This window comes from Stegostoma tigrinum, chromosome 1 (assembly GCF_030684315.1).
Source record: "Stegostoma tigrinum isolate sSteTig4 chromosome 1, sSteTig4.hap1, whole genome shotgun sequence".
Classification (NCBI taxonomy): Eukaryota; Metazoa; Chordata; class Chondrichthyes; order Orectolobiformes; family Stegostomatidae; genus Stegostoma; species Stegostoma tigrinum.
The window spans coordinates 10,891,295-10,915,371 of record NC_081354.1 but is presented as its reverse complement, the minus strand read 5'-3'; the positions used below and the strand labels follow the sequence as shown (position 1 = coordinate 10,915,371).

Genomic DNA, 24,077 nt, shown 5'->3' with positions numbered 1-24,077 from the left:
TACAGCCAGTGAAGTAACTCTGTATAGTAGTCAATGTGTTATGATAGACAACTTTTCCTTTGTTTTCCATGGGATGTGGACGTCGCCGGCTGTGTCACCCTTTATGCCCCATCCCTAAATGCCCAGAAAGCAGTAGAGTCAACAACACAGCAGTGGGTCTGGAATCACATGTAGGCCAGACCAGGTAAACACGGCAGATTTCCTTCCCTAAGGGACATTAGTGAATCAGATAGGTTTTTACAACAAAGGACAGTGGGTGTACGGTCACCATTGCACCAGCTCTTTAGTTCAGGTGTTCAAAAGTTGAATTTAAACTCAACTATCTGCCATAGTGGGATTTAGACCATGTTCTATTTACCTGAGGGATCTGGATTCCAGTGACATTGCCACCACTATCCATTGCAATAAAGAATATTAATGTTGCAATTACTTTCAATAGCAGCAAGCACTGAATAAATGAACCTAAGTTTTTAGGAAGAACCCATTGCCTTACTGCAGGCTACAATGTTCACTACCAAGTAACTGTTAGCATCTTCTAAAGCCATTGAAAGTGAACCACTTACTTGCACAGGAACCATCAGACATGAGCATGTAGCCATTCAGACAGTAGCATTTATAGCTGCCATACGTATTCATACATCGATGTTTGCACGGGCGAGGTTTCATCCCACATTCATTAAAATCTGTTCCGAAAAATAAATGCTGCAGTTAATTTCAGCATAAAATCACTCCTCTCAATCACCAAGTTACATCTCACGCAGTACATGTAACCTCAGTTAAAGGCGCCACACAGAGCTGCTCTCCCGTTAGACAGAGAGAGAGAGAGAGAGAGAGAGAGACAGATGACTCATGTTGGTTTAACCTGAGGATCACTACACCTCAGGTGAAGGGAGAAGTCGAGTGGGTGGAGTTTTCATGGTGCCTCAGGAACTAAATCAGTGCTGTCGATGTCACTGTGCATCACAAACCAACCAATCAGAAAGGAAATAAGACAAAGAATCACAGTTTTTGGAGATCTGGAAGAAAAATAGAAATTGCTGTATAAACTCAGCAAGCCTGGCAGCATCCATGGAGAGAAAGCAACATCAATGTTTTCAAACCAGTGAGTCTTCTGATTAAGGGTCACTAGACTCAAAATATTAATGCCGCTTTCTATTTGCAGATGCTGCTAGACCTGCTGAGTTTCTGAAGCAATTTCTGTTTTTGTTTATTATACATCTCCAGCACCTGCAATTCCTTGATTTATTCTGTTTTAATATTGGTCCAGTGTGATAGTTGGATTATTATGGTCCAAAATGGTCATCTACATCAATAACAACAATAATTTAACGGAGAAATAGCAGAATTTTGCTGCCAGGAATATATTAAGCATGAGATCTTAGACTGAAAGTCAGAACATAAAAATAGGAGGCCATGTGACTTCTCAAACCTGTTCCATCATCCAATATGATGATAATGTTTTACCTCAACTCCACTTAGCTCTCGTATTCCCATGTCCCTTGAATCCGTTAGTGTCTAAAGATCTATAGACCTCAGTCTTCATGTACACAATAATTGATAATACTTTCAGCCCGACTGGATGATGAAGCCTCTCATCAAATCAGTTCTTAGCGGCCCTTATCCTGAGACTATAACCTAGTGTATCCTAACCTCCAAGCCAGTGAATACAACCTTTTAACATCTACTTTGCAAGTATTTTACACTGAGAGTTTTACACATTTCAACGATATCACTTTTAACTTTCTAAACTTCAGAGAGTGCTCAAATTTTCTTCATAGGTCAACCCAATAACCTTCAGAATCAAACTGATTGAATCTGTCTGGTTTCGAGGGTATGTACATCCTTTTGGAGTTACGTTTGTATTAAGGCACTCAGCATATATCACACAAATACTATCATTAGGTTTCAGTTGTCCCCACTGTCACAGCAGTCAGGCTGATATTGATGACTCAGCTTGAATGATTCCAAATTCTATGGGGGCAGGCATTGATTTTGGAAGACAGAGCACCAAAATAAGGAACCTAATGGTTAGCTTTCATCTTAGTTACGTGTGACTCAATACAAGTACTATAGGTTTGTATAATCACTTATTACAGTCATAGTAACTCAGCACAGAAACAGGTTCCTTGGTCCAACTCGTCCATGTTGGCTAGGTACCCTAAACTCAACTAGTCCCATTTTCTTGCAACCAGCCCATATTCCTCTTAACTTTTCCTGGTTATGTACTTGGAGCAGCACGATGCCTCAGTGGTTAGCACTGCTGCTTCACAGCACCAGGGACCTGAGTCCAATTCTAGCCTTGGATGACTGTCAGTGCAGAGCTTGCACATTCTCCCTGTGTCTGTGTGAGTTTTCTCCCATGCTCCTGTCTCCTACCACTGTCCAAAGATGTACAGTTTAGGTGGAGAAGCCATGCTAACTTGCCCTCAGTGTTCAGGGACATGTTGGCTAGGTGGATTGGCCATGGGAAATGCAGCATTATGGAGACAGGGTAGGAGATGTGGGGTGCTCTTCAGAGGGTCAGTGTGGACATGATGGCTCAAATAGCCTGCCTTCACATGGTAGAAATTCTATACATGTCCAAATGTCTTTTAAATGTTCTAGTCGTATCCCCCTTGCCACGTCCTCATTCCATGCATGCACCACACTCTGTGTGAAATTGTTGCCCCTTTTAAATATTTTCCCTCTCACCTTAAACCTATGCCCTCAAGTTTTGGACACTCCTACCTTGGGGAAAAGATCTTGGACATTCACCCTATCCAACCTTTCCTTATAACTCAAACCCTCCAGTCCCAGCAAAATCGTTGTAAATCTTTTCTGCTGCCTTTCTAGTTTAACAACATCTTTCCTATAGCAGAGTGACCAGAAATGTATGCAGGATTCTAAAAGCGGCCTCACCAATGTCTTGTACAACTGCAACATGACATCCCAACTGCTACACTCAATGCTTTGACCAATAAAGGTAAGCATACCAAACCCCTTCTTCACCACCCTGTGACACCACTCTCATGAAACTACATACCTGCACCCCTATGATTCTGTTTGACAATATGCCTCAGGGGCCTATCATGAACTGTGTAAGTCCTGCTCTGGTTTCTCTTAGCAAAATGCAACACCTCACATTTATCTAAATTAAACTTGCAGATCAATAAATCTAGTGATACCACCTAGACTTCAGAGATTAGCTAGAATTTACTGGATAGTGACAGTTGTTTCAAATAGGCAGTATTTACCCGCATCACGATTGTGAAATTTCTGCTTATGATATTGACGTTGTTACTCAAGTTTCACAACTATGATGCCAACACCTACAAAAATGTACAAACTGTTAATCTAACCACAATTCAAAAGGTTCTTCCATCTACTTAATAAACATGATCACTAACATCAGTGACCTCTGAATGTTACATTCCATGTAAAGTTCTCACAGTCCCCTATATACAAAAAAAGGAGCACAGATCACACAAAGACCAAACAAATTCAACATATTGTTTAGGTTTTGATTTGTTTTAAATTACCATTGGTGCTTTCCCTTATTTGGATATATCAGTGTTCAATCATATCAGAATTAGCTCACTTTATGTTTACAATATCTGTAACCTGATCAATAGTTAATCAGACAAAGCACTAACTATAGCAATGTTTCCAAAATGATTTTCCACTGTGACCCGAATGCGCTGACAGCCAGGGTTTGGAATGAGGGTGAGTCATATGGGTAAATTGTGTCTGTTTCATTCGCAGCTTTTATAAAGTTTCAATTCACCAATTTCTCCACAATGTTTTACCACACAATATTTTGATCTCAAGGTTCAGCAGATTTGGCTACATCCACTTTAGAGGTAAACTTCCAAAGATTTAAAGGAATCGTGCAGGTTTTAGAACAGGGTTGGAGCTCTATGTAGCCATTGCTTCCTGGAAGCTTGTGACCCTCAAAGAATAACCTCACAGTTCAGGAAATCCTGTGCTATAGCGCAGATATTCAGACAGAGAGAGAGAGAAGAGCTCTGATGGTAGTCAGGAAAAATGCATTGAACAGGGTTTCATTAATTTTGTATCAAAGATCGGAAGAATTAGCAATGATAAAATCCTGGGGTATTGTGAAAATTTCTGCTCATTAGAGTGAGGGGGAAATTTTAGTGTTGACAAATGGAGCATTTTCTTATTTCATATGCCCATTGTCAGTATCTAGCCCTCCCAGGTCAGGTGCAGAGTGCTTAGGTACAGAGTAACCTCCCTCCAATGTGTCAGAATAGGAGGGGTGGGGTTAAGTGTGGTGGAGTGAGGCAACACAAAATTAGTGTTATTAACTCAGCACTCAGTCTTATAGCTCATCCAAGTTTCCATTCAAAAATTGGTATAAACACCTCTGTCTCTCTCTCTTAAAACACATTCCAGTAACTTGCAATTTTTCATTTCTCACAGCAGTCCGTTAGAATTAGGGATACAGTGGTGTAGCAGTAATATTAGTGACATAGTTGCCACTGGAATCCCAAGTCCAATCCCACAATGGCAGATGGCAAAATCCGAATCCAAGGGAAAAACCTGGAATTAAAACCTGGCTTAATGGTCACCCATATTACTGCTGTCGATTGTCATAAAATCTCATCTGGTTCACCTTTTAGAGAAGGAAATCTTCCATCCTTACCTGATCTCATCTACGTGTGACACCAGGCTCTCAGCAATGTGGCTGACTGTTACCTGCCATCCAGAATAGCCTAGCAAGCCATTCAGCTCCAGGGCAATTAGAGATTGGCAATAAATGTTGGCCTAACTAGTGACAGTCACATCCCAATATTTTAAATTAAGAGGATAGCCATTTGTTTGTTCACAGGATGTGGACGCCACCAGTTAGGCTAGCATTTATCGCCGTCCCTAATTGCCCACAGGGCAGTTAAGAGTCAACCACATTGCTGTGGGTCTGAACTCATGTGGAGGCAGATTTCCTTCCCTCAAAGGCATTCGTGAACCAGATGGCAACAATCAACAGTGGTTACAATTATGCTAGACAATTAGACCAGATTTTCAGTGAATTGAAATTTTGCCACCAGCAGTGGAGATGAGATTTGAACCCATGTCCCCAGGGCATTGTCAGATTACTGCAGACCATACCACTACACCCTGTGGCTATGTGGCTTCTTTCCCAGTACAATCTAAAATGAGTCCCAGCATCTCTCCTTCAAGCATGGTTTCCAATGTCTACTTCAAATATTTTCTCTCAATCTCACTCCTCACACTTAGTAACTGTTTGAAATTGATTTCACTTTGTCACTGATTCCCCAGCGAGAGCTTCCTCAGCATCCTTCTGGTGAATTCACACTCAGCATCTCCAAGGATGAGGGGCATAGATAAGATGAATGGCCAAGGTCTCTTTCCCAGGCTGGGGAAGTCCATAACTAGACAGGTATAGGTTTAAGGTGAGAGGGGAAGGATTTAAAAGGGACCTGAGGAATGACATTTTCACACAGAGGGTGGTGTGTGTATGGAACGAACTGTCAGAGGTGGTGGCAGAGGTGGGTACAATTCTAACATTTAAAAGGCCATCTAGATGGGGACACGAACAGGAAGGGTTTAGAGGGATATGGGCCAAACACAGGCAAATTGGACTAGTTCAGTTTAGGATAAGGACCGAAGGGTTTGTTTCTGTGTTGTATGACTCTAAGATGAAGTATCTTTTCCAAAATGTGGCAGTCAGTAATCCAATTTGAGGCAAATCAAGGTTTTGACACATTTATTAGTTGCTTTTTTTTACTCATATCCCTGTTATTAAAAGACAGAATCTTTTAATTTTAGGTGTATAATTCAACTGGGATGGGCCTAAACAAAGGCCTGGTACATGCAAGAATCTTCTTCATTGTTTATTACAATAATGGAAAGCCTGCTCAGTAACTTCCTGTTGCAGGCCGGACATCCGAAAGCAACAGGACTTCCAGCCCAGCCCATCGTATGAACTCAGATCCCAAAGGTGAAAGGTTGTCCAGCATCTAGTTCTCTAATTGTTTCCTTCATAAAACTATAAAGAATAATGACAAATAAACCCAGCATTTTATGTTGTTGCACATGCACTCACTACCGCTTTTAGACAAATTGCTCACATAAATCAAGATCAACCTTGGTCTAAAACCCATGGTAAGCATTAATACTTGCTTGTGCTTGGCTATTTACAAACCAGAGTGGGCAACTCTTCTCGTTTGATGTCCGTGGGGATCAGGGCTGTGAGTAAACAGTTCAATTCTCCAATGGACAGAGGTCAAGTCCCGAGTGGCTTTGTCCTCATTTATCAGGCTAGCAAGTCTGACTTTCCTCAATGAATCTGAAATCTGCTTGTAGTTTAAAACAGTGTCAACCTGATGAATTCTGATTGAGATAACAAGGTGCAGGGCTGGATGAACACAGCAGGCCGAGCAGCATCAGAGGGGCAGGAAAGTTGACGTTTTGGGCCTAAACCCTTCTTCAGAACTCTGATTGAAATGGTTTGCATCATAAGACAATTATAGAACCCATTAAATAACCTACAGTGTTCAATCTGTGGCGCCTGTGAAGGCTGTAGAGGCCAAGTCATCCACTGTCACACAGGACGTCCCAAACGTAACTAAAGTGAAAGTCAGCATAGTCCCAGAGAACCATACCACTGTTCTCATTAGAGAGAGAGATGGCTGGTAGTGAGTTTAATCTGAGGCTCATCATATCTCGACAATGTTGTCAAGGAGAATACTGAGATACAGGCTACTAGACTAGGTGGGATTGAGGTTCACAAGGAAGAGGTATTAGAAATCCTACAGAGGGTGAAGATAGATAAGTCCCCTGGGCCAGATGGCATTTATCCTAGGATCCTCTGGGAAGCCAGGGAGGAGATTGCTGAGCCTTTGGCATTGATCTTTAACTCGTCATTGTCTACAGGAATAGTGCCAGATGACTGGAGGACAGCAAATGTGGTTCCCCTGTTCAAGAAGGGGAGTAGAGACAACCCTGGTAATTATAGATCAGTGAGCCTTACCTCAGTCATTAGTAAAGTGTTGGAAAAGGTTATAAGGGATAGAATTTATAATCATCTAGAAAAGAATAAACTGATTGGGGATAGTCAGCATGGCTTTGTGAAGGGAAGGTCGTGCCTCACGAACCTTATTGAGTTCTTTGAGAAGGTGACCAAACAGGTAGATGAGAGTAAACCGATTGATGTGGTGTATATGGATTTCAGCAAGGCGTTCGATAAGGTTCCCCACAGTAGGCTATTGTACAAAATGCAGAGGAATGGAATTGTAGGAGATATAGCAGTTTGGATCGGAAATTAGCTTGCTGAAAGAAGACAGAGGGTAGTAGTTGATGGGAAATGTTCATCCTGGAGACCAGTTGCTAGTGGTGTCCCGCAAGGGTCGGTGTTGGGTCCACTGCTGTTTGTCATTTTTATAAATGACCTGGATGAGGGCGTAGAAGGATGGGTTAGTAAATTTGCAGACGACACTAAGATCGGTGGAGTTGTGGACAGTGACGAAGGATGCTGTGGGTTGCAGAGAGACATAGATATGCTGCAGAGCTGGGCTGAGAGGTGGCAAATGGAGTTTAATGCAGACAAGTGTGAGGTGGTGCACTTTGGTAGGAGTAACCGGAACGCAATGTACTGGGCTAATGGTAAGATTCTTAGTAGTATAGATGAGCAGAGAGATCTCAGTGTCCATGTACACAGATCCTTGAAAGTTGCCACCCAGGTTGACAGGGCTGTTAAGAAGGCACACAGTGTTTTAGCTTTTATTAATAGAGGGATCGAGTTCCGGAACCAAGAGGTTATGCTGCAGCTGTACAAAACTCTGGTGCGGCCGCACTTGGAGTATTGTGTACAGTTCTGGTCACTGCATTATAAGAAGGATGTGGAAGCTTTGGAAAGGGTGCAGAGGAGATTTACTAGGATGTTGCCTGGTCTGGAGGGAAGGTCTTACGAGGAAAGGCTGAGGGACTTGAGGCTGTTTTCATTAGGTTGAGAGGTGACTTAATTGAAACATATAAAATAATCAGAGGGTTAGGTAGGGTGGATAGGGAGATCCTTTTACCTAGGATGGTGACGGCGAGCACGAGGGGGCATAGCTTTAAATTGAGGGGTGAAAGATAGAGGACAGATGTCAGAGGTAGTTTCTTTACTCAGAGAGTAGTAAGGGAATGGAACGCTTTGCCTGCAACGGTAGTAGATTCGCCAACTTTAGGTACATTTAAGTCGTCATTGGATAAGCATACGGACGTACATGGAATAGTGTAGGTTAGATGGGCTTCAGATCGGTGTGACAGGTCGGCACAACATCGAGGGTCGAAGGGCCTGTACTGTGCTGTAATGTTCTATGTTCTATGTTCTATCTCAGGCAATGAGTGTGGGAATTGGTTCATGCTGTTATGTTACTCTCTCACAAACTTGCTGTCCTGACAACAGAGCTGACCAGTCCCGAAAATATACCAGTACATATACTTGCACTTCTATGTATTAAAATCATATATATCACCAACATACGTAACTCAGAAATATACCATAGTTGGTAAATATTTTAGCTCCAAATTATGTGTACCTAAAATTTATTCGATGGTTCATGCTTCTTTAGTATATAAATTCAGGACTATTTGCTGCGAGAACAAACTATATACATGCAGTCTATTGATGGGAACGGTTGATATAGTACTGGTGTGTAATGCCAAAAGGTGTTCCTTGACTAATTGACTAATTCCTTGACTAATCTGTCAAAGTGTATTTAGTGTTCACTCAGATAAGAAAGTCCTTCAGCATTGGACAATATCATAATTCTGATTGGGAGAAGCTTGTTTCTTGTTCTTACCTTGACTACACGTTTTGCCTGTGTACCCCGGGTAGCACTTGCATCTATTTGGTCCCACACACTCGCCGTGTTTACATCCATGTTGGCACACAGCTGGTAAGAGTAGAATAAACAAGTTCATGTTTGGAACAAATCAAACATTAGCCTCATCTGCTCAGGGAGTTCACTGTCACAGTATCAACAATGGTAGATGCTACATTCTATAGCTCCAATCCAACACATTCTACATAATTAAGAACAGATAATTAGATGTGAATTTCTCATGTAATTAATTAACAAAGACAATGTCACTGCTATGCTAACATTATTAGGCAATGGTTGACCTTGAACAATGATTTAACAAATACATTAGGAAGACATGTTCTCAGAATGAGATTGTTATTCAACTAACTTGTGCCTTTTCAAAACAATTTACACTTTGAACATTAAGTGTGCTGCGAGGCATCCCTTCTTTTTCTCTAAAATTTGCCCCGTCCATTATTAAAAGGCTTGTGTATTACAAATCGGCTGCTGATTTAATCAGTTGGCAATACCACTATCATGTTACTCACACATGATAGAAGCTACTGTGTTGGACTGACAGTGACATCCTTTAAGGGATAACAGCACAGGACTTACCTCAACTTGGATTCGACAGACACTGTAATTGGACATCTTGCTATTCACAATGTTAGTACAATTTTCAGTCAGGTAACCTAGTTTCAGCTCCTCCTCAGAACATTGTTATTTTTGTTTCACTGCATGATGCTGACTTACCTTAATATGTACATGTTAAAGTATCTTACAATAGTAGAGAAGTTTTAATAAGTGTTCTACATCAGACAAAGCAGAGAAAACCAATCCTTTCTGCCTATTGCAGTTAGCTTATCTTGGACGGGGTTGCAATTGACTTCAGCACCTTGGACTTGGTCAGGGAGGAGGGGAGATGGAAAACAGAGGACATCAGTACCATATTTATTGTGTTACAGTCACATCTTGCAGGAATGAGATACAACTGTGGACTTTATTGGCAATGTCCTCTTAGGCTGAATAGCTCGTGGACATTGTCCAGGTGAGGAATGAATGGTTCAATGGAGAGCTGTCACTGATACAGTTAAGCCAGATTGATTGAGAGCATTCAGGAGATGACAGCAGAACATGGGAAGTAGAAAGTTATGGGCACAAGGGTTTTGGAGATACAGGGAAATCCAGCTGATGATCAGCCACAGTCTTACTGAATGGCAGAGCAAACTTAATGGTTTGTACAACTGCTCCTACTTCTTATGTTGTCAATGTAGGAAACACTGCAGTGACCATTTTTCTAGCTGTGTAGAAATTTGAAATCTGCAAGAGAATAGTCAATAAAAAAATAACTAATTGACTGCAAGACACCGCTTACAATGACCAAAACTAAAATCCATTTTTATTTCTATGACTTATTCTGGCAAAAGAACCAGAGGAGAGGTGTTTTTGTTACTTTTTAAAAATCTGGCACGCAATGCTTTGTAAGAAAGGGGATGCAGTTTCAATCAAAAATTCAATAATAATTTGGATAAATGGTTGCAAAGGAAAATGTTGCAAGGCTATCGAGAGAAAGTATAGGGGGTTTGATGAATTAGATGTCTCTTTCAAAGGGTTCCCACAGGCCTGAAGGGCCGAATTGCCTCCTTCTGTTCTGTTAAACTGTATGATTGGATGAATTCTCTAGTGACAGAAGACATTTATAAACCTGGATTGGTTATGTGGCTCTAACAAGAAGTCAGCACTTTACTGGTCTCAAATCCAGCCTCTGCAATAATGCTTTGGAACATTACATTGGAATAGGAAAAGGGAAAACGGAACATATTTTCTTCAACATTTTTTGTTCATTCAAAAACAAAGTTACAAATTGATCTTAATTTTTAATTTTGTTGCATCCAATAGGCTGTCAGCATTGAAGGCATGAACTGCGCACTCCACTCTACTGTAATTCCTACCAATATTACTTCAGTTATGTTTGTTTTCAGTGACTCTCCACATGCTACAAGGTGACTTGACTTCCTGTGTTATATTTGGAGAGGGACAGATTATGAACCACACCCATCGGCTCATCAAAGGGAGTGAGTCTGATTAAGACATGGGTGAGAGTCTTATTGAAGTAGCTTTTCATCCTGATTTATATTATCAGTAATTCCAAAACTAAATAATGCAGTATGATAAGAGAACACAAAACAGAAACTTTGAATAAGGAAATGTTTAACAACCATTGGAAAATGCCTCCACAATAATGTCAGTGCACACACGATTAAGAAAAAAGTCTCACCTTTGCATGTGACGCCTTGTGTTGTGGAAGTGAAAATTATTTGTTAACAGGCGGCAGTGATCGGTGGGTAGCAGTGACCAGCAGATGCCAGTGACCAGTGGGCAGCAATGACCAGCAGATAGCAGTGACCAGTGGGCAGCAGTGACCAGCAGATGCCAGTGACCAGTGGGCAGCAACGACCAGCAGACAGCAGTGACCAGTGGGCAGCAGTGACCAGTAGGTTGCAGTGATCATCAGGCAGTATTCACCAGCAGGCAGCAGTGACCAGCAGATGGCAGTGACCTGTAGCGGCAGTGGCCAGCAGCTGAAGTTCACGTAAAGAGTGAGCGATTTCGGGGGAAAGACAATGAAGTGCCACATTTCTGCAGAATGGGACCAATTAAAATTGCAATGTTTGGAATCCTTGAATATTTGTTGGCCTATGGTTCCTAGTGTGTGCAAAGTTTTCCCACATATCGCAAGACCCAGTAGGAATAGGCAATAACAACACTGACTTAGGTAAGATTTACAACAGCACCTGTGGTCGTTGGGCAGGTAAAATCATTTGTACCTTGTCACCCGACAATTCGAATGGCATACATCGCCAAGGGGGATGGGACTCTGATCCCAACCAAAGTAACATCAGCTCAAAACACAATTCATCTTGTTTCATTAGACAAGAAAAAAATAAGGCATTTAGTTTGCGATTAGAGCTGAGTGTTTTGAGATCAAAACCAATCACACAGCACCCACTGGGAATGGTGCATCAGGTGAAGAGTTTCTCTACAGTCTTGTAACAAATTGAGAGTGGGCACTTTTTAAACCATACAAAAGTATGCCTACTACTCAAACGATAATAGACACGTTCACCATCACCCCACCATGACCTTAAGGTGTTTCAGGAGTCAACTGTGGCTCAGCAGCTAATGTTCGCACCTCCAAATCAGAAAGATTCAAGAACCCCATCACAGATTTGACCATCAGTCGAAGCTGACTTTTCAAATGTGCCATCTTTCAGATGAGATGTTGAACTGAATCTGTGCCTACCCTCTCACTGAATTATTTAGGGAAAAGAGCCAGGCTGTCTTCTTATCCCAGGCAACATTTATCACCTCAGCAGGTCATTTGTCCCATTGCTGTTGTGGTTGCATTTCTTCGTTGCTTTGTCCCCTACATCCTGAGATCATGGAGAACACTAACTATAAATAAATGATCTAGTCATTATCACATAGAGTTTATGGAATTTTGTGGTGAGTGAGTTGGGTCCTGCATTTCCTACATTACAACAGTGACTCCACTTCAAGTGTATTTCATTGGTTTGAAACTACTTTTGCATGTCTGATGGTTATGAAGTACAAGTCTGCCTTCTTTTAGTGTTCTTCACACCAACTGCCATGCTTAGATACTTACATGCTCTGAAATCAGGTGTCAGTAGGTTCTGGAAAGTACTAGGACTGGGGAAATAAGCTGCTTCTAAATCTTCACAATAGGCTTAGACTCATATTCTGACACTCGATGATAAATTTCCAATCAACACTCAATACCTTAGTCCACACTTTAAGAATGGTCACTTGGTGAAGCATTAGGAACAGAGGTAGGCAATTCAGCCCGTCTATTCTACCTTGCCATTCAATACAATCATGTAATCAAACACTTCAATGCCTTTCACCCATCCTATCCCTATAAACCTGTCACATCATTGATAGATTTCTGATTACCAATCTCTGCCTGAAACATACTTAAAGACTGAGTTCTCTGTGGTAAAGAATTCCAAAGGTTTTACTCCTGTGTTTTGTAAGTTGTTTCATTGCTTCTTTTTCCCTGTTCCAGCAGTCACCACTTCCATCCATGCTGCTCCTTGATATCTACAGTATTGCTCTTGAACTGTCCACAGAGGGGCCCAGGACAAATAAAAGTTCTTATTTTTCTCTCTAACCTCCCAATTACTGTGCAAGTTGCACATGTTTTGTAATTGTATTTTCTGTACTCCTAGCCTGATATCTCTTTGATTTATGGTTACAACAGCAATGGCAATCCTCCATGATTGTCTTTTTTGTGAGGGGATTTGAGTGCAGAAGTAGGGAAGACTTACTTCAATGGTATAGGGGCGTAGTTAGACCACAACTGGAGTACTGTGTGCACCTTTGATCTCCTTACCTCACAAAAGATATTATTGCTGTAGAGGGAGCACAAGATTGATTCACCAGATTGTTCTCGAAGGTGCGACAGTCCTAGAGAGATTGGGCCAACTGGCATTGTATTCTCTAGAGTCTCAAAGAATGAGGGGTGATCTCATTGAAACTTACAATATACTTAAAGGGACAGCATAGCGAGGATGCAAGTAAGATGGTTCCCCTGGTCGGGGAATCTAGAACCGGGGACATCGTCCCAAAGTAAAGGGGATGCCACTTATGTCTGAAATGGAGAGAAATTATTCCTAAGCTTATGACAAAACAGGAAATTTCATTAAAAATCCTCAATACCAGCAAAGCATCTCCAGCTAAGATTCAATGGAAAAGACCATAAGAAATAAGAACAGGAGTAGGCCATTCAGCCCCTTGAGTCTGCTCTGCCATTCAATATGACGAAGGCCAATCCAACATTACTCACATCCACTTTCCTGCCCTTTCCCCATAACCCATGATCCCTGATTGACCACGAATCTATCTATCTCAACCTTAAATATATACGAGGATTCTGTCCCAACTCTCTGTGGCGAGGCGATCCAAAGATTTACAACCTTCTGAGAAAAAAATACTTTCTTAGATCGGACACCTGAATTATACTTTGTAATTTCTTCCATATCGCACTCTGTACAGTTCTCAGAGGCAGGTTTATCAAAGAATGGGAGGAGGCAGGGGTGGTTTGGCTCATGTATTTATTTCCTTCTGTTATTCTTGAACCTCTTTTGTATGTGGGGGATTTACTTCATGGGTGGTCCAGCCTGATGTTTATTCAATGTCCCATGCTTGAGTCATGCAAGATGAACAATCAGCCCTCAATCTAATGAAAGCTGCACAATGAGAAAATAGGACATTCCCACAGAAGTTGCTGGATTCCTCATCGATTATTCTCCCTTTTAACTTGCAGACGTTATATATATTGAGCAGGCACCCTGCCCTGAATAATGAACTGCACCCAGTGAATCACCTGCACGCAGAGCCCTTTAATCTTACCGGGCACTGTCAGCTCAGTTGTGAAATTAGGCACCGCATCTGTTAAACAAATGCCAGCTTGCTCTTAACCTTTTCATTGTCCAAGCTCTACCTCAGTGCTATGGAATGGCTTTGCAGAGGGAGAAGTTAGATCTTGCCAAAAAAAATAACTTCCTACCACTTCCCCACACCCACAATCGAAACCACCACCACCTTCAGATTGAAATAGAAAGAGCTAACAAGAAACTGCTCCATTCTTCGTGGCTTCGATTTACCAATTAGCTCTCTCCACACATGATAGTGATCCATGCCTCCAAAAATTATTGTAAATCTTACTGAGTAACAAGAGCCTGACCTTTTGATGCAGCATTCCTTCTTATACAGTACCGCTTGGGTTTGAGAATAACATATTCATCACAAATAGTAACTCACTGGGAACAAAATTGGTTGTGAGTTCTTTAGTGAGTGTGCACTTTAAGCAAGAGAGGCCAGGTTCCACGAGTGAATTCTTTCTACAATATTGTTCACTTTGCAAATAAAAGATGTATTTTTATCGTAACTAACAAAGACAATCCAACTTAGTCTGCACCCAGCTATACTTCAGCATTGCAAGTAAAATCAGAATATACAGCCCTGTAACCTAGCAACAATCTGCAGACAACAGCTGTGGGCAAGGGGATTACGTGCAGTGTTGACAGGACGGCTCCAAAAAAATATCCTGCTGTTGAGATGTCAGCATTCGTTTTAAATTACCACCGACACAATAAATGGCCATTCCATAAATCCAGAGACCCCATATAACTCCTGTCTAAGGATGTGTCTCTGAGAGTACCTCAGAGTGAGCTCTGTGTTAGGAAGTGCTGCTTTCTGAGTGGTACAGGACAGGCATTAACACCAAAAAAGAGAAACACATTTGAGATCGTTGTGGCCTATTGCCGACAGAATAAGGTGACGTCGTGCCTCAGTCTATATCAAAAAGAAAAAGAAAGCTTGCATCGATGCAGCACCTTTGGATGTCCTAAAGAACTTTGTATCCAATGAAGCGCTTTAAAAGTGTTATCATTGTCAAAAGGTAGGAAATGTGGCAGCCAGTATAAACATAGCAAGAGGCCATAAACTGCAATGTGCTAATGACCAGATTATCTGTTTTAATGATGCATGATTGAGGGATAAATATTAGCCAGGGTATTGGAGTAGTAGTCCCCAGCAACTTTTTGGAAGGTGCTGTGGGTTCTTTGTAGCCTAGGAGAAGGCAGACAGTACATCCATAAATACCAGGCAGAATTCCCACAAATGGCAGTGGATGCTAGATCTGTTGTTAATTTCAAATCTGTGGTAGATCAATTTTGCTTAAACAAAGGTGTTAGGGAATATGCCTCGGAGTTAGGTCTATGGAGTTTGGCCACGGATTAGCCATGATCTCAGTGAATGGCAAAACAGGCCAGAGGGTCTAAATGGCCCACTCCTGTTCCAATTTTCAAGTTTAACCCCTCATCCAGGACAGCACACTAACAACTGTTAAGGAGAGCCAGCCTACATTCTGGGTTGAGTTCTCAATAATGGGACATGAACATAAAGCCGTCTGATTCAGAGGTGAGAGTCCTGACATAGAGCCACGGCTGACACCTGCCATTGAGGTCACTCAGTGCTTCACACAGCCTGTCTTCAAGCTACCAGTTAACAAGATTATTGTAAGAAATAGGTTCAGCTAACCTTTCAGAGGGTACGTTACTCGACATATTCTCTGCATTAACGGGATGAAAGCTGGAAAACAAATATCCAGAGAATTCCAGAGCCTTTTTTTAGGAGGTTGGCCTTGATTTTGTCAACAAGCCACATTCCAGTACATTTATACACAGACACACACAGGCACAATTGTTACAGTGCAAAAAGGGGCCATTTGACCCACACACATTATTTTCAAACTTTCTAAAACACATAACATGATTCACAAGGGAACTGTTTATTTCAGTTGAGACTTCGCTGTTTACTCAGAATCAGTCACTTTAATCTGCAAACGGAAGGCGGAATGTGAGATGGGAACTGTCTCTCTCCAACTGGACCACCTCTCAATCCAATTATCAGTCGGTTCTCAGAGAGTTCATTCAGCATTAGTAGGAACTGCCTCTTGATCACTGATTCACAGTGAAAACGGCCCAGCCCAAATCAGGAGCCGTTCAGTTATAACATGCATATTTGTCAGCGTGAAATATATCTCTGTGAGCAAGTCGAGCTTGGCAACATGTCAGCAGGCAAAGATTATCAGCATCATTTCATCCACGTGTGCTGTAATAGCCACGTCTGTTACTGTTATAAGTTGTTGCTCAATGTGTCTGTGCTTCCTAAAGAAGTCCACAATAATATTACAGGGCAGCCAGACTGCAATAACTCATCTCCTTTGAATTATACTTTTAAGTCAATTCTATTGTTGGGCTACATTTGGAAAGAAAAAGGGAGATTTTTATGCAATGTGAAACAAGATCTTGAAATTGACAGTAAAAACTTACAACGAAAACATTTATGGACTGAAATAACAAGACTGGCACTCTGAGTTATTACACAGGATTTATTGTGCTTCTTTTTACTCTGTAGTAATGGCAATTTGGTGACTGGGCAAATTAAGTTACAGCCTGCTGCCTGCAATGTCTCACTGAACTATTCTTTTCAACTGTGATGTGTGAAACGAATTCTCACTTGTAGAAGTACTAGTTCCTGTCATAAGGGCAAATGGTAAATACAGAATGGAGACAGAATGGGATAGTGGAACTAAGTTCTTTCAAAGAGCCACCAGAAAGCCTGTGTGGCATGGTGGTTCAGTTAGCACAGCTGCCTCATGGCACCAGGGAAAACTAGGTTCAATTCTAGCCTCAGATGGCTGTGTGGAGTTTGCACATTCTCTCCGTCTGCACGGGTTTCCTCTGACAATCATAAAGATGCAGGCTAGGTGGATAAGTCATGGGAAATGCAGGGTTATGACATATGGTTGGGGGTGCTCTTTGGAGGGTTGGTGTGGACTAAATGACCTGTTTCCACACTTCTTAGGGTATTCTATGAAACCCAATGGGTCTATCAACGTGATTCTACGTTTACATGCCCTGCCGCTGGGGAAAGTGACTGAAGGAGGTGTTTCCAGCTTATGAAAGCTACTTGGCAATGAAAAAAAAATAAGATTACAGTGAAATTGAAGTGGTTTAGGCAGGTTAGATATTAATCCTTTCCACGGCCATTAAACCATCTTCTTGCTCCCTGTTTCAATGGAGTTATGTCGTTCACTAATGACTGCAGAATAACTAGCAGTGGTCATAAAAATGAGCAAGCATTCAATCAGTTTGACCTACCGGGACCTCTCCTTTCCAAAGATGAGTAACCGAGGGTGGTTCACATGCAAAAATCTTTCAGACGGCAGGGAAGGTGGATAAGGTTGATTATTTTTTAAATGCCGTCCTCGGTTTGATTGAACAGAGGCAGAACGCACAAAAACAGAGGGGTTACGGTGAATGTTTATAAAACATTATTCAACCCTCAGCTACATTGAAGTGCAGAGATTATTTACTACAGTACGACAGGGATAAGGATCTTCTGTTAGGTGGGGACGGTAGAGAAACTGCATCTGCCATCCTTTAAACAGAGACTGAGGTTTAATAGAGGTTACAACCCAGAAAGATTTTGATAGGGTAAACAGAGATAAACTTTTAACCAGCATGTGTTGGTAACCAAAGGTGCCAGGTTTAAAGAAATTCAGGACCAAGCAGAGGGAAGATCAATAGATATGTTAAAATGCAGTAACGGTCATGATGTGAAACACAGTGCATAAAAGAGCGGGGAAAGCAGGTTCCACGATAATTTTCAACCAGGATTTGGATGGTTACTGGAAAAGGAAGAACATAGTAGGAGAAAGTGTAAGGGGAGTGGAACTAATTAGCTAAAACTTTCACAGGGCCAGCACAGTCAACGGCCACTTTCTGCGCCATAACTTTCCTCTGCTTCCTGCAAACTTCGACTTTGGGACAGGTTCTGTGTTTTTAAGGAAATAAAGCCACCAAATCTCAGCTACTCAAAATTAGCGCACCCCCTCCCCTCCCCAAAGCCCGATACGGAGACCGCGCCACCTGCCGCCCAATGAATGAATGACAAGCAGATCTCGCAGGCGGAGCTGCTGCAATGTTTCTTGGCTGCAGGACACAGCGGGACAACCTGCTGGATGCTTGCAGGAATTTGATCAAGATCAGTGGCACACAGCCACTTCCATTAATCCCGCCGATTTAAAACTGGCCACTTCTTCTCGGAACACTGTGATAGATGCAGATTTAAAATACAGTCGGAATGTTTGATTTTTTTCTAAATAACCTGGAATGTATTGAAGACGATGCATTCTCAAAAACAGTTAACAACGATAATAAAGGCTTTGCAAAATTGCATAGGTCCAAGAAGCCCCTTTGCGTGTAAGAAACCCGGAAAGATATAAATTGCTTCCCGAAACATCTGCTTAATACCAGGCAAGCATGTGCAAATACAAACTTCATCTAGGCTTTGTGAGAAACAGTTAGTTATATAAAAGCTGGTTACGATGTGTAAACCCTTCAGCTGTACCAGGCACAGAATAAAATAGGCTCTTGTGGTGTAGTGCTAGTGTTCCTAGTGCTGAGCCAGGAGGCCTGGGTTCAAATCCCACCCTCTCCAGAGGTATGCAATTATATGTCTGAACACGTGGCTTAGAAAATATCTAAAATAGCCTCTAGCATGTTGGAGAAATAATTTGGTTCGTTAAGTGCAAACACTCGGTAGTAAGTGAATATGCACTGGTCTTTGCGTTGTGTGACAGTTTTTCACTGGCACCACATCAAAGATCTCACGGATTGTACTTTTTTTAAAAAAAAGTCCCAGACTCTATTATTCACAGGAACGGAGCAGAAAGAGTTAAACCCAGGAAAGGGAGCATTAACCCAGCTTCACTTCCTGGAGTGTAGGCGATTGAAGAATGATCTGATTGAGATGGTTTAAAATATTGAAATGTGCAAATATGGAAAAAGTATCTTTGCTGTTCCATTCATCTCTTTGTTACTTCTGGATTCGACAATTCCAACACACTCCTGGGCTGCTCTCCCACATTCCATCCTCCCTAAATTTGAGATTATCCAAAGCTCTGGTGCCTGTGTCTCAAATCAGACTGAATCTGATTAACCCATTATTGCTGTGTGTGCAATCTACATTGGCTCCCAATGGAGCAACAAGTTCTTTTATCAGCCTTTTCAAACGTCCAGAAGACCTGTCCATTCCACTCATTGGGGTGGCACAGTAGCTCAGTGCTCAGCACTGCTGCCTCACAGTGCCAGAGGCCTGGGTTTGATTCTAGCCTCAGGCAACTGTCTGTTTGGAGTTTGCGCATTCTTCTCATGTCTGTGTGGGTTTCCTCTGGGTGCTCCAATTTCATCCCACAGTCCAAAGATCTGCAGGTTAGGTGGACTGGCCATGCTAAATTGTCCATAGTGTCCATGGATGTGCAGTGAAGGTGGTTTAGCAGGGGTACAGGGTGCGTGTTAGAGGGATGCTCTTCAGAGGGGCAATGTGGATTTGGTGGGCTGAATCACCTGCTTCTACACCGTAGGGATTCTATGATTCTACCTCTGCCATCTCCAACCCTCAGAATCCTATGAAATATCTGTTCTAATTATGGTCAAGTGAACACCCCTGTTCTAATGTTAATCTCTCTGCCATCAATGGTGCCTTCAGTTGTCTAGGCCCCAAGGTCTCTCTTGCCTTCTTCTTCCCTAGAAGCTACTTCTTTCAGTTATCTGAGACAATATCTCCTTTGAGGCTTAGTTTGACATCTTGTCTGATAACATTCCTGTGGAATTACTTGTGGGTGTTGTGTTGCTTTAAAAAGGCGTTACATAAGTTGCTGTTGTTGGTGGGTGAATTCATGAACAGGGGAGGGAGAGGTGATGAATTCAAAATTAGAGCTAGACCACTCAGGATCTAAATCAGAAAGCAACTTTTCACAAAAGGGGGAAAACAAATTTGGAACTTTCTTTTCCATAATGCTGGATGCAGGGATGCAGTGGAGTCTGGGATAGTTTTATTGTGTTAGGCCCAGAGACCGTGGAACAAATTTAAGAAAACAGATTTGAGATATAAATCAACTATGATCTAATTAAATAGTGGAACAGGCTCAAGGGACTGAATGTTCCTAACTTACAATGTTACTATGATCATCAACATGCAGGCACTTGGCCCCAGAGCTGTGTTTAAAACTCTAGCTCTACTACAGTCTTATTGAATATTGTGGGAGTTCTCTATTCCAGAGTTATGTTGACAATATTTATTACTATGCACCCGGCGCTGTGAGAATTAACATTGTGTGATAGTCACTTTTATCGTCTGCTGTTTAATAAACACTCTGACTGTTTAAGAGCTATCAATCTGTGCGATAGTCTCAGGTGTTTATAGCTTTAGATCTGTGCATCATCCATGTGTCAAATGGAGAGAAGACCCTGCAAGCTTCACCTAAAATACTCTGTAGTGGTATTAAATCCGCAGCAACTGAATTCTGTTAGGATAATAAAGCCCCAAATTAACACAGCTGCCCCTTTTGGTAATTCTTAAATGTTACAGTTGTATAAAGATTCTTGACTATGTCTGAGATCTTCAAATCAGCTGTGGGTAAAAACACCAGATATTGTGTAAAAGCCCAACTGTGATTTAACCAGCAATGTGCAAAATTCCTATCTGTGTGTAACAGCTCATCTATGTTAAAAGCCTCAGCTGAGAGTGTAAAAGGCCCAGCTGTGTAAAAGCCCCAGCTCTAAGTGTAAAAGCCCCAGCTGTCAGTGTAGAAGCCCAGATGCATGTAAAAGCCCAGCAGAGTAAAAGCCCCAGCTTTTATTAAAAGCCCCAGCTGTGAGTGTAAAAGCCCCAGATGTAAGTGTACAGAGCCCATGCTGTCAGGTCGAGGTACTCACGCTGGCACTGCCCCCAAGGTCTACGATTCCATCCCCAGCAGCAGTCTGTCCGAAGACCATAGCGACACATGCCTCCCCGAATAGACCGATGCTTGCGGACCCTGAACAGGAAACAAGGTCAGAAGAGGGTCAGGAACCTGAGAGGAGGGGAAATGGGCAAATACAAAAAAAAATTGCAGGCAGTGAAGGTGAAGACACAAACATTCACTGGTCCTCATTCATCAAACTACTGAGTTTGATGAAAGATACAAAAAGAAGCTATTTACAATGGCAGGAGGGTCAGGAAAAAGAGAGCACACATTTAAGATAAGAGTCAAAGAACCAAGCTGGGGTGGGGAAGAGAGAGAGATAGATAAGGATACAACTAAACCTCTTGTTAAAAATGGAAAAGTGTTTACGTAGTCATGGAACAGGGTCAGGGAATTGGTTATGGAAACGAGGTGGGTAGATGAAGTTTAGGAGTTTAGTTTCAACATCATTAAGCCGTGGAATAACCTGGAGGCACTGAATGGTCTACTGCTGTTTCTATGAATGGGATGGCTTAGTGAGATCTCTCAAACGTGGGGGCCAAATGGACCTCCTCTAAGCTGTGGTGTATGGTGTACCATGATGTTCAGTACAGGGAGCAAAGTTTTTTGTTTGTCTTGTCGACTGATACGGGAGGGGTGGGGTGGAGATGAGGGGAAAGAAAATTGTTGCCAAGAGCTTCAGGGGTGACAGAGTTTGTTGGAGCATGAGGGGGCTGAGGTTTGGAGTTGAGGGTGGTGTTGGGGGTTGTAGGGTGTGAGGAACTTCGGTGGGTGAGAGAAAATTGGAGGTCAAGGCATTAGGATCTGAGGGTGTGGGAATGGCAGTTGAGAGGTGAGAGGGGGAATTGGAAGTGATAGTTGAAGCTGTGAAGAGGTTAAGGAATGAGGTGTATTGGAAATTGGGGGTGGGAGTTCAGGGGGGAAAGTGATGCAAGGTAAGAGTTGGGTGATATTGCTGTTTGGGGAGTGTAAGGGGGTAGGAGTTGTGGGGTTTGAGGTGGTGGGTGTTGAGGCTGAGAGAGGGAATTAGGTTGGAAAATGTGGATGTGGTAGATGAGGGGTTGGGAGGGGTGAGATCCAGGGGCGAGAGTGGATGGGTATTGGAGGTGTGAGACAGAGTGGGACTGGGATTGGCGTTGGAGGACGTGACAGGGTGGGATTGGGATCGTGTACGGACGTGGGGGCTGGGGATGGGAACGTGTGAGGAGGGCTTGGGAGTTGGACATGGGAAGGGGGTGGGGAGTTCATGGGATTTGGGATGTGTGACAGGTTATGAGAAACAGGGTGAGATTTGTGGGTATAGGGGCAGTTGTGCACTGTGTTTGGGAGGTTCAAGGTGAGGGGGGGGGTGGTGTGTGGGTGGTGGTTCAGGTTTGAGAGAGGGTCTTTTTGACACTTGCTGCAGTCAGCGCGGCCACCAGGCGAGCGGGACCCAGAGTGAGGCGCTCGCCCTGTCGCAGACTCACACGGTACAAGCCCGAACATGTGACAAACGGGTGCCTGTGTGTCTGACAATCTTTAATCGCTGCAATCTCACATTCGGCACACGCTTACTCTCCAATAGCAGGAGCTCTGTGTAATTGATGCACGTTGATTATTTTTGTTACAAAAAATGCTTTGAAATAAAAGTAAACGCCATAGGAACATTGTTGCAAACATTCCAGTGTCAACCTCAGCAGGTGTTACATTGCAGGAAGCGACGTATAATTTCACATAATTTGGATAGAACATTCACAAAGGAGAGTAATTATTTCAATAAAATAACACACGTATGATACATAATTGAGCTGGCTGGGATTTTTGCTGTTATTTTATTCCCGCTGTACTACAGGGAGATTTCTCTCTCTCTCTCACACTCAATCACTTACCTGTGTCTGTTACTCTGTTCCTCTGTGAGGGACACACATGCTGTGGCAACCGCCAACAGTTGCAATACTAAACCCCTCATAGTGTCTTCTTCTCTTCTCCCTTAGCGGCAACAGCGTCTTCCTGATCCCCGGGGAAGAAGCCCCCGGCGCCGGCGTGGGCTCTGTGCTAGAATCGGTCGATTTCCACCTTCCCTACCGCCTTCCAAATATCCCCAGGCCGACCTCTCCACTTCTTCGGGAAAGGTGCCCCAGTCTGTGGAAGAGCCAGTAGCCGCTCGGAGGTCCAGTTCCTCGGGCTGTGTGTTGTCAGAAATTCCGCAGTGGGGCTGTTATCCTCTCTCTATTCCCTGTGCTCTCTCTCCTCACTCTGGGCTGTGGGAGGAGTTACTTTCCTGCTGTCAAGTGCGTGGGGAGTTTCAGGAACAGAGTGGGAGAGGTCGACTCTGCACTGGAAACGTGAGAGTTTTGCAAGAGAGAAAGACCCCTCACCCCGAGCCTCCCCCTGAAACAAGCTTCCCCACCCTGTCTCTCCGTCCCCACCTCCCACCACCCCCGCTCCTAACCCTCGGACCCCCACAGCGACCGGCAGTCGGTGTCAGCCTCCACCAGGATCCCGACGGGTGGGAATTGGGAGAAAGTTTACAAGAAAAAAAACTACAAGAGAAACAGCAAGCGCGAGGATAAGCGAATACGAGAGGACAAGAGACAACGTGAGAGGGACGAGGAAATTGAGAGAGAAGAATTAATAGGGGGCTATATTGAAGACACAGAGAAGTCGAGAGAGACAGAGAAATTGAATGGGTGAGAAAAATTAAGGAGGACAATGCATTGAGAAGAAGAAACAGAATGATATACACGGGGAAAACGAGAGATGGGAGAGAGGGGGCGTAGCGAGAGGTTAAGAATAAGAAAGAAGTAAACAAGAAAAGATGAATAAGAGGAATAGTTGGAGTGAAGGTGCAATCCGTTTGGGAACAGACGAAACGTTTTATGCAC

The 24,077-nt window shown here is 42.8% G+C and overlaps 1 protein-coding gene across 2 annotated transcripts in view; it reads right to left on the bottom strand.

Moving 5' to 3' along the window:
* Window positions 1-23,557, bottom strand: part of npnta (nephronectin a) — a 64,215-nt gene extending 40,658 nt beyond the window's left edge. Inside the window, exons 1-5 of one of the 2 annotated variants that reach the window (XM_048530103.2) lie at window positions 23,082-23,557; window positions 21,185-21,285; window positions 15,939-15,989; window positions 8,811-8,903; window positions 564-683 (exon numbers count right to left, since the gene is read on the bottom strand). In XM_048530103.2, the coding sequence (XP_048386060.2) occupies window positions 564-683; window positions 8,811-8,903; window positions 15,939-15,989; window positions 21,185-21,285; window positions 23,082-23,161 (445 nt within the window). In that variant the 5' untranslated portion in view covers window positions 23,162-23,557. The remainder of the gene's footprint in view (window positions 1-563; window positions 684-8,810; window positions 8,904-15,938; window positions 15,990-21,184; window positions 21,286-23,081) is intronic. The other variant, XM_048530112.2, reaches the window with a different exon arrangement.
* Window positions 23,558-24,077: the final 520 nt, after the last annotated feature.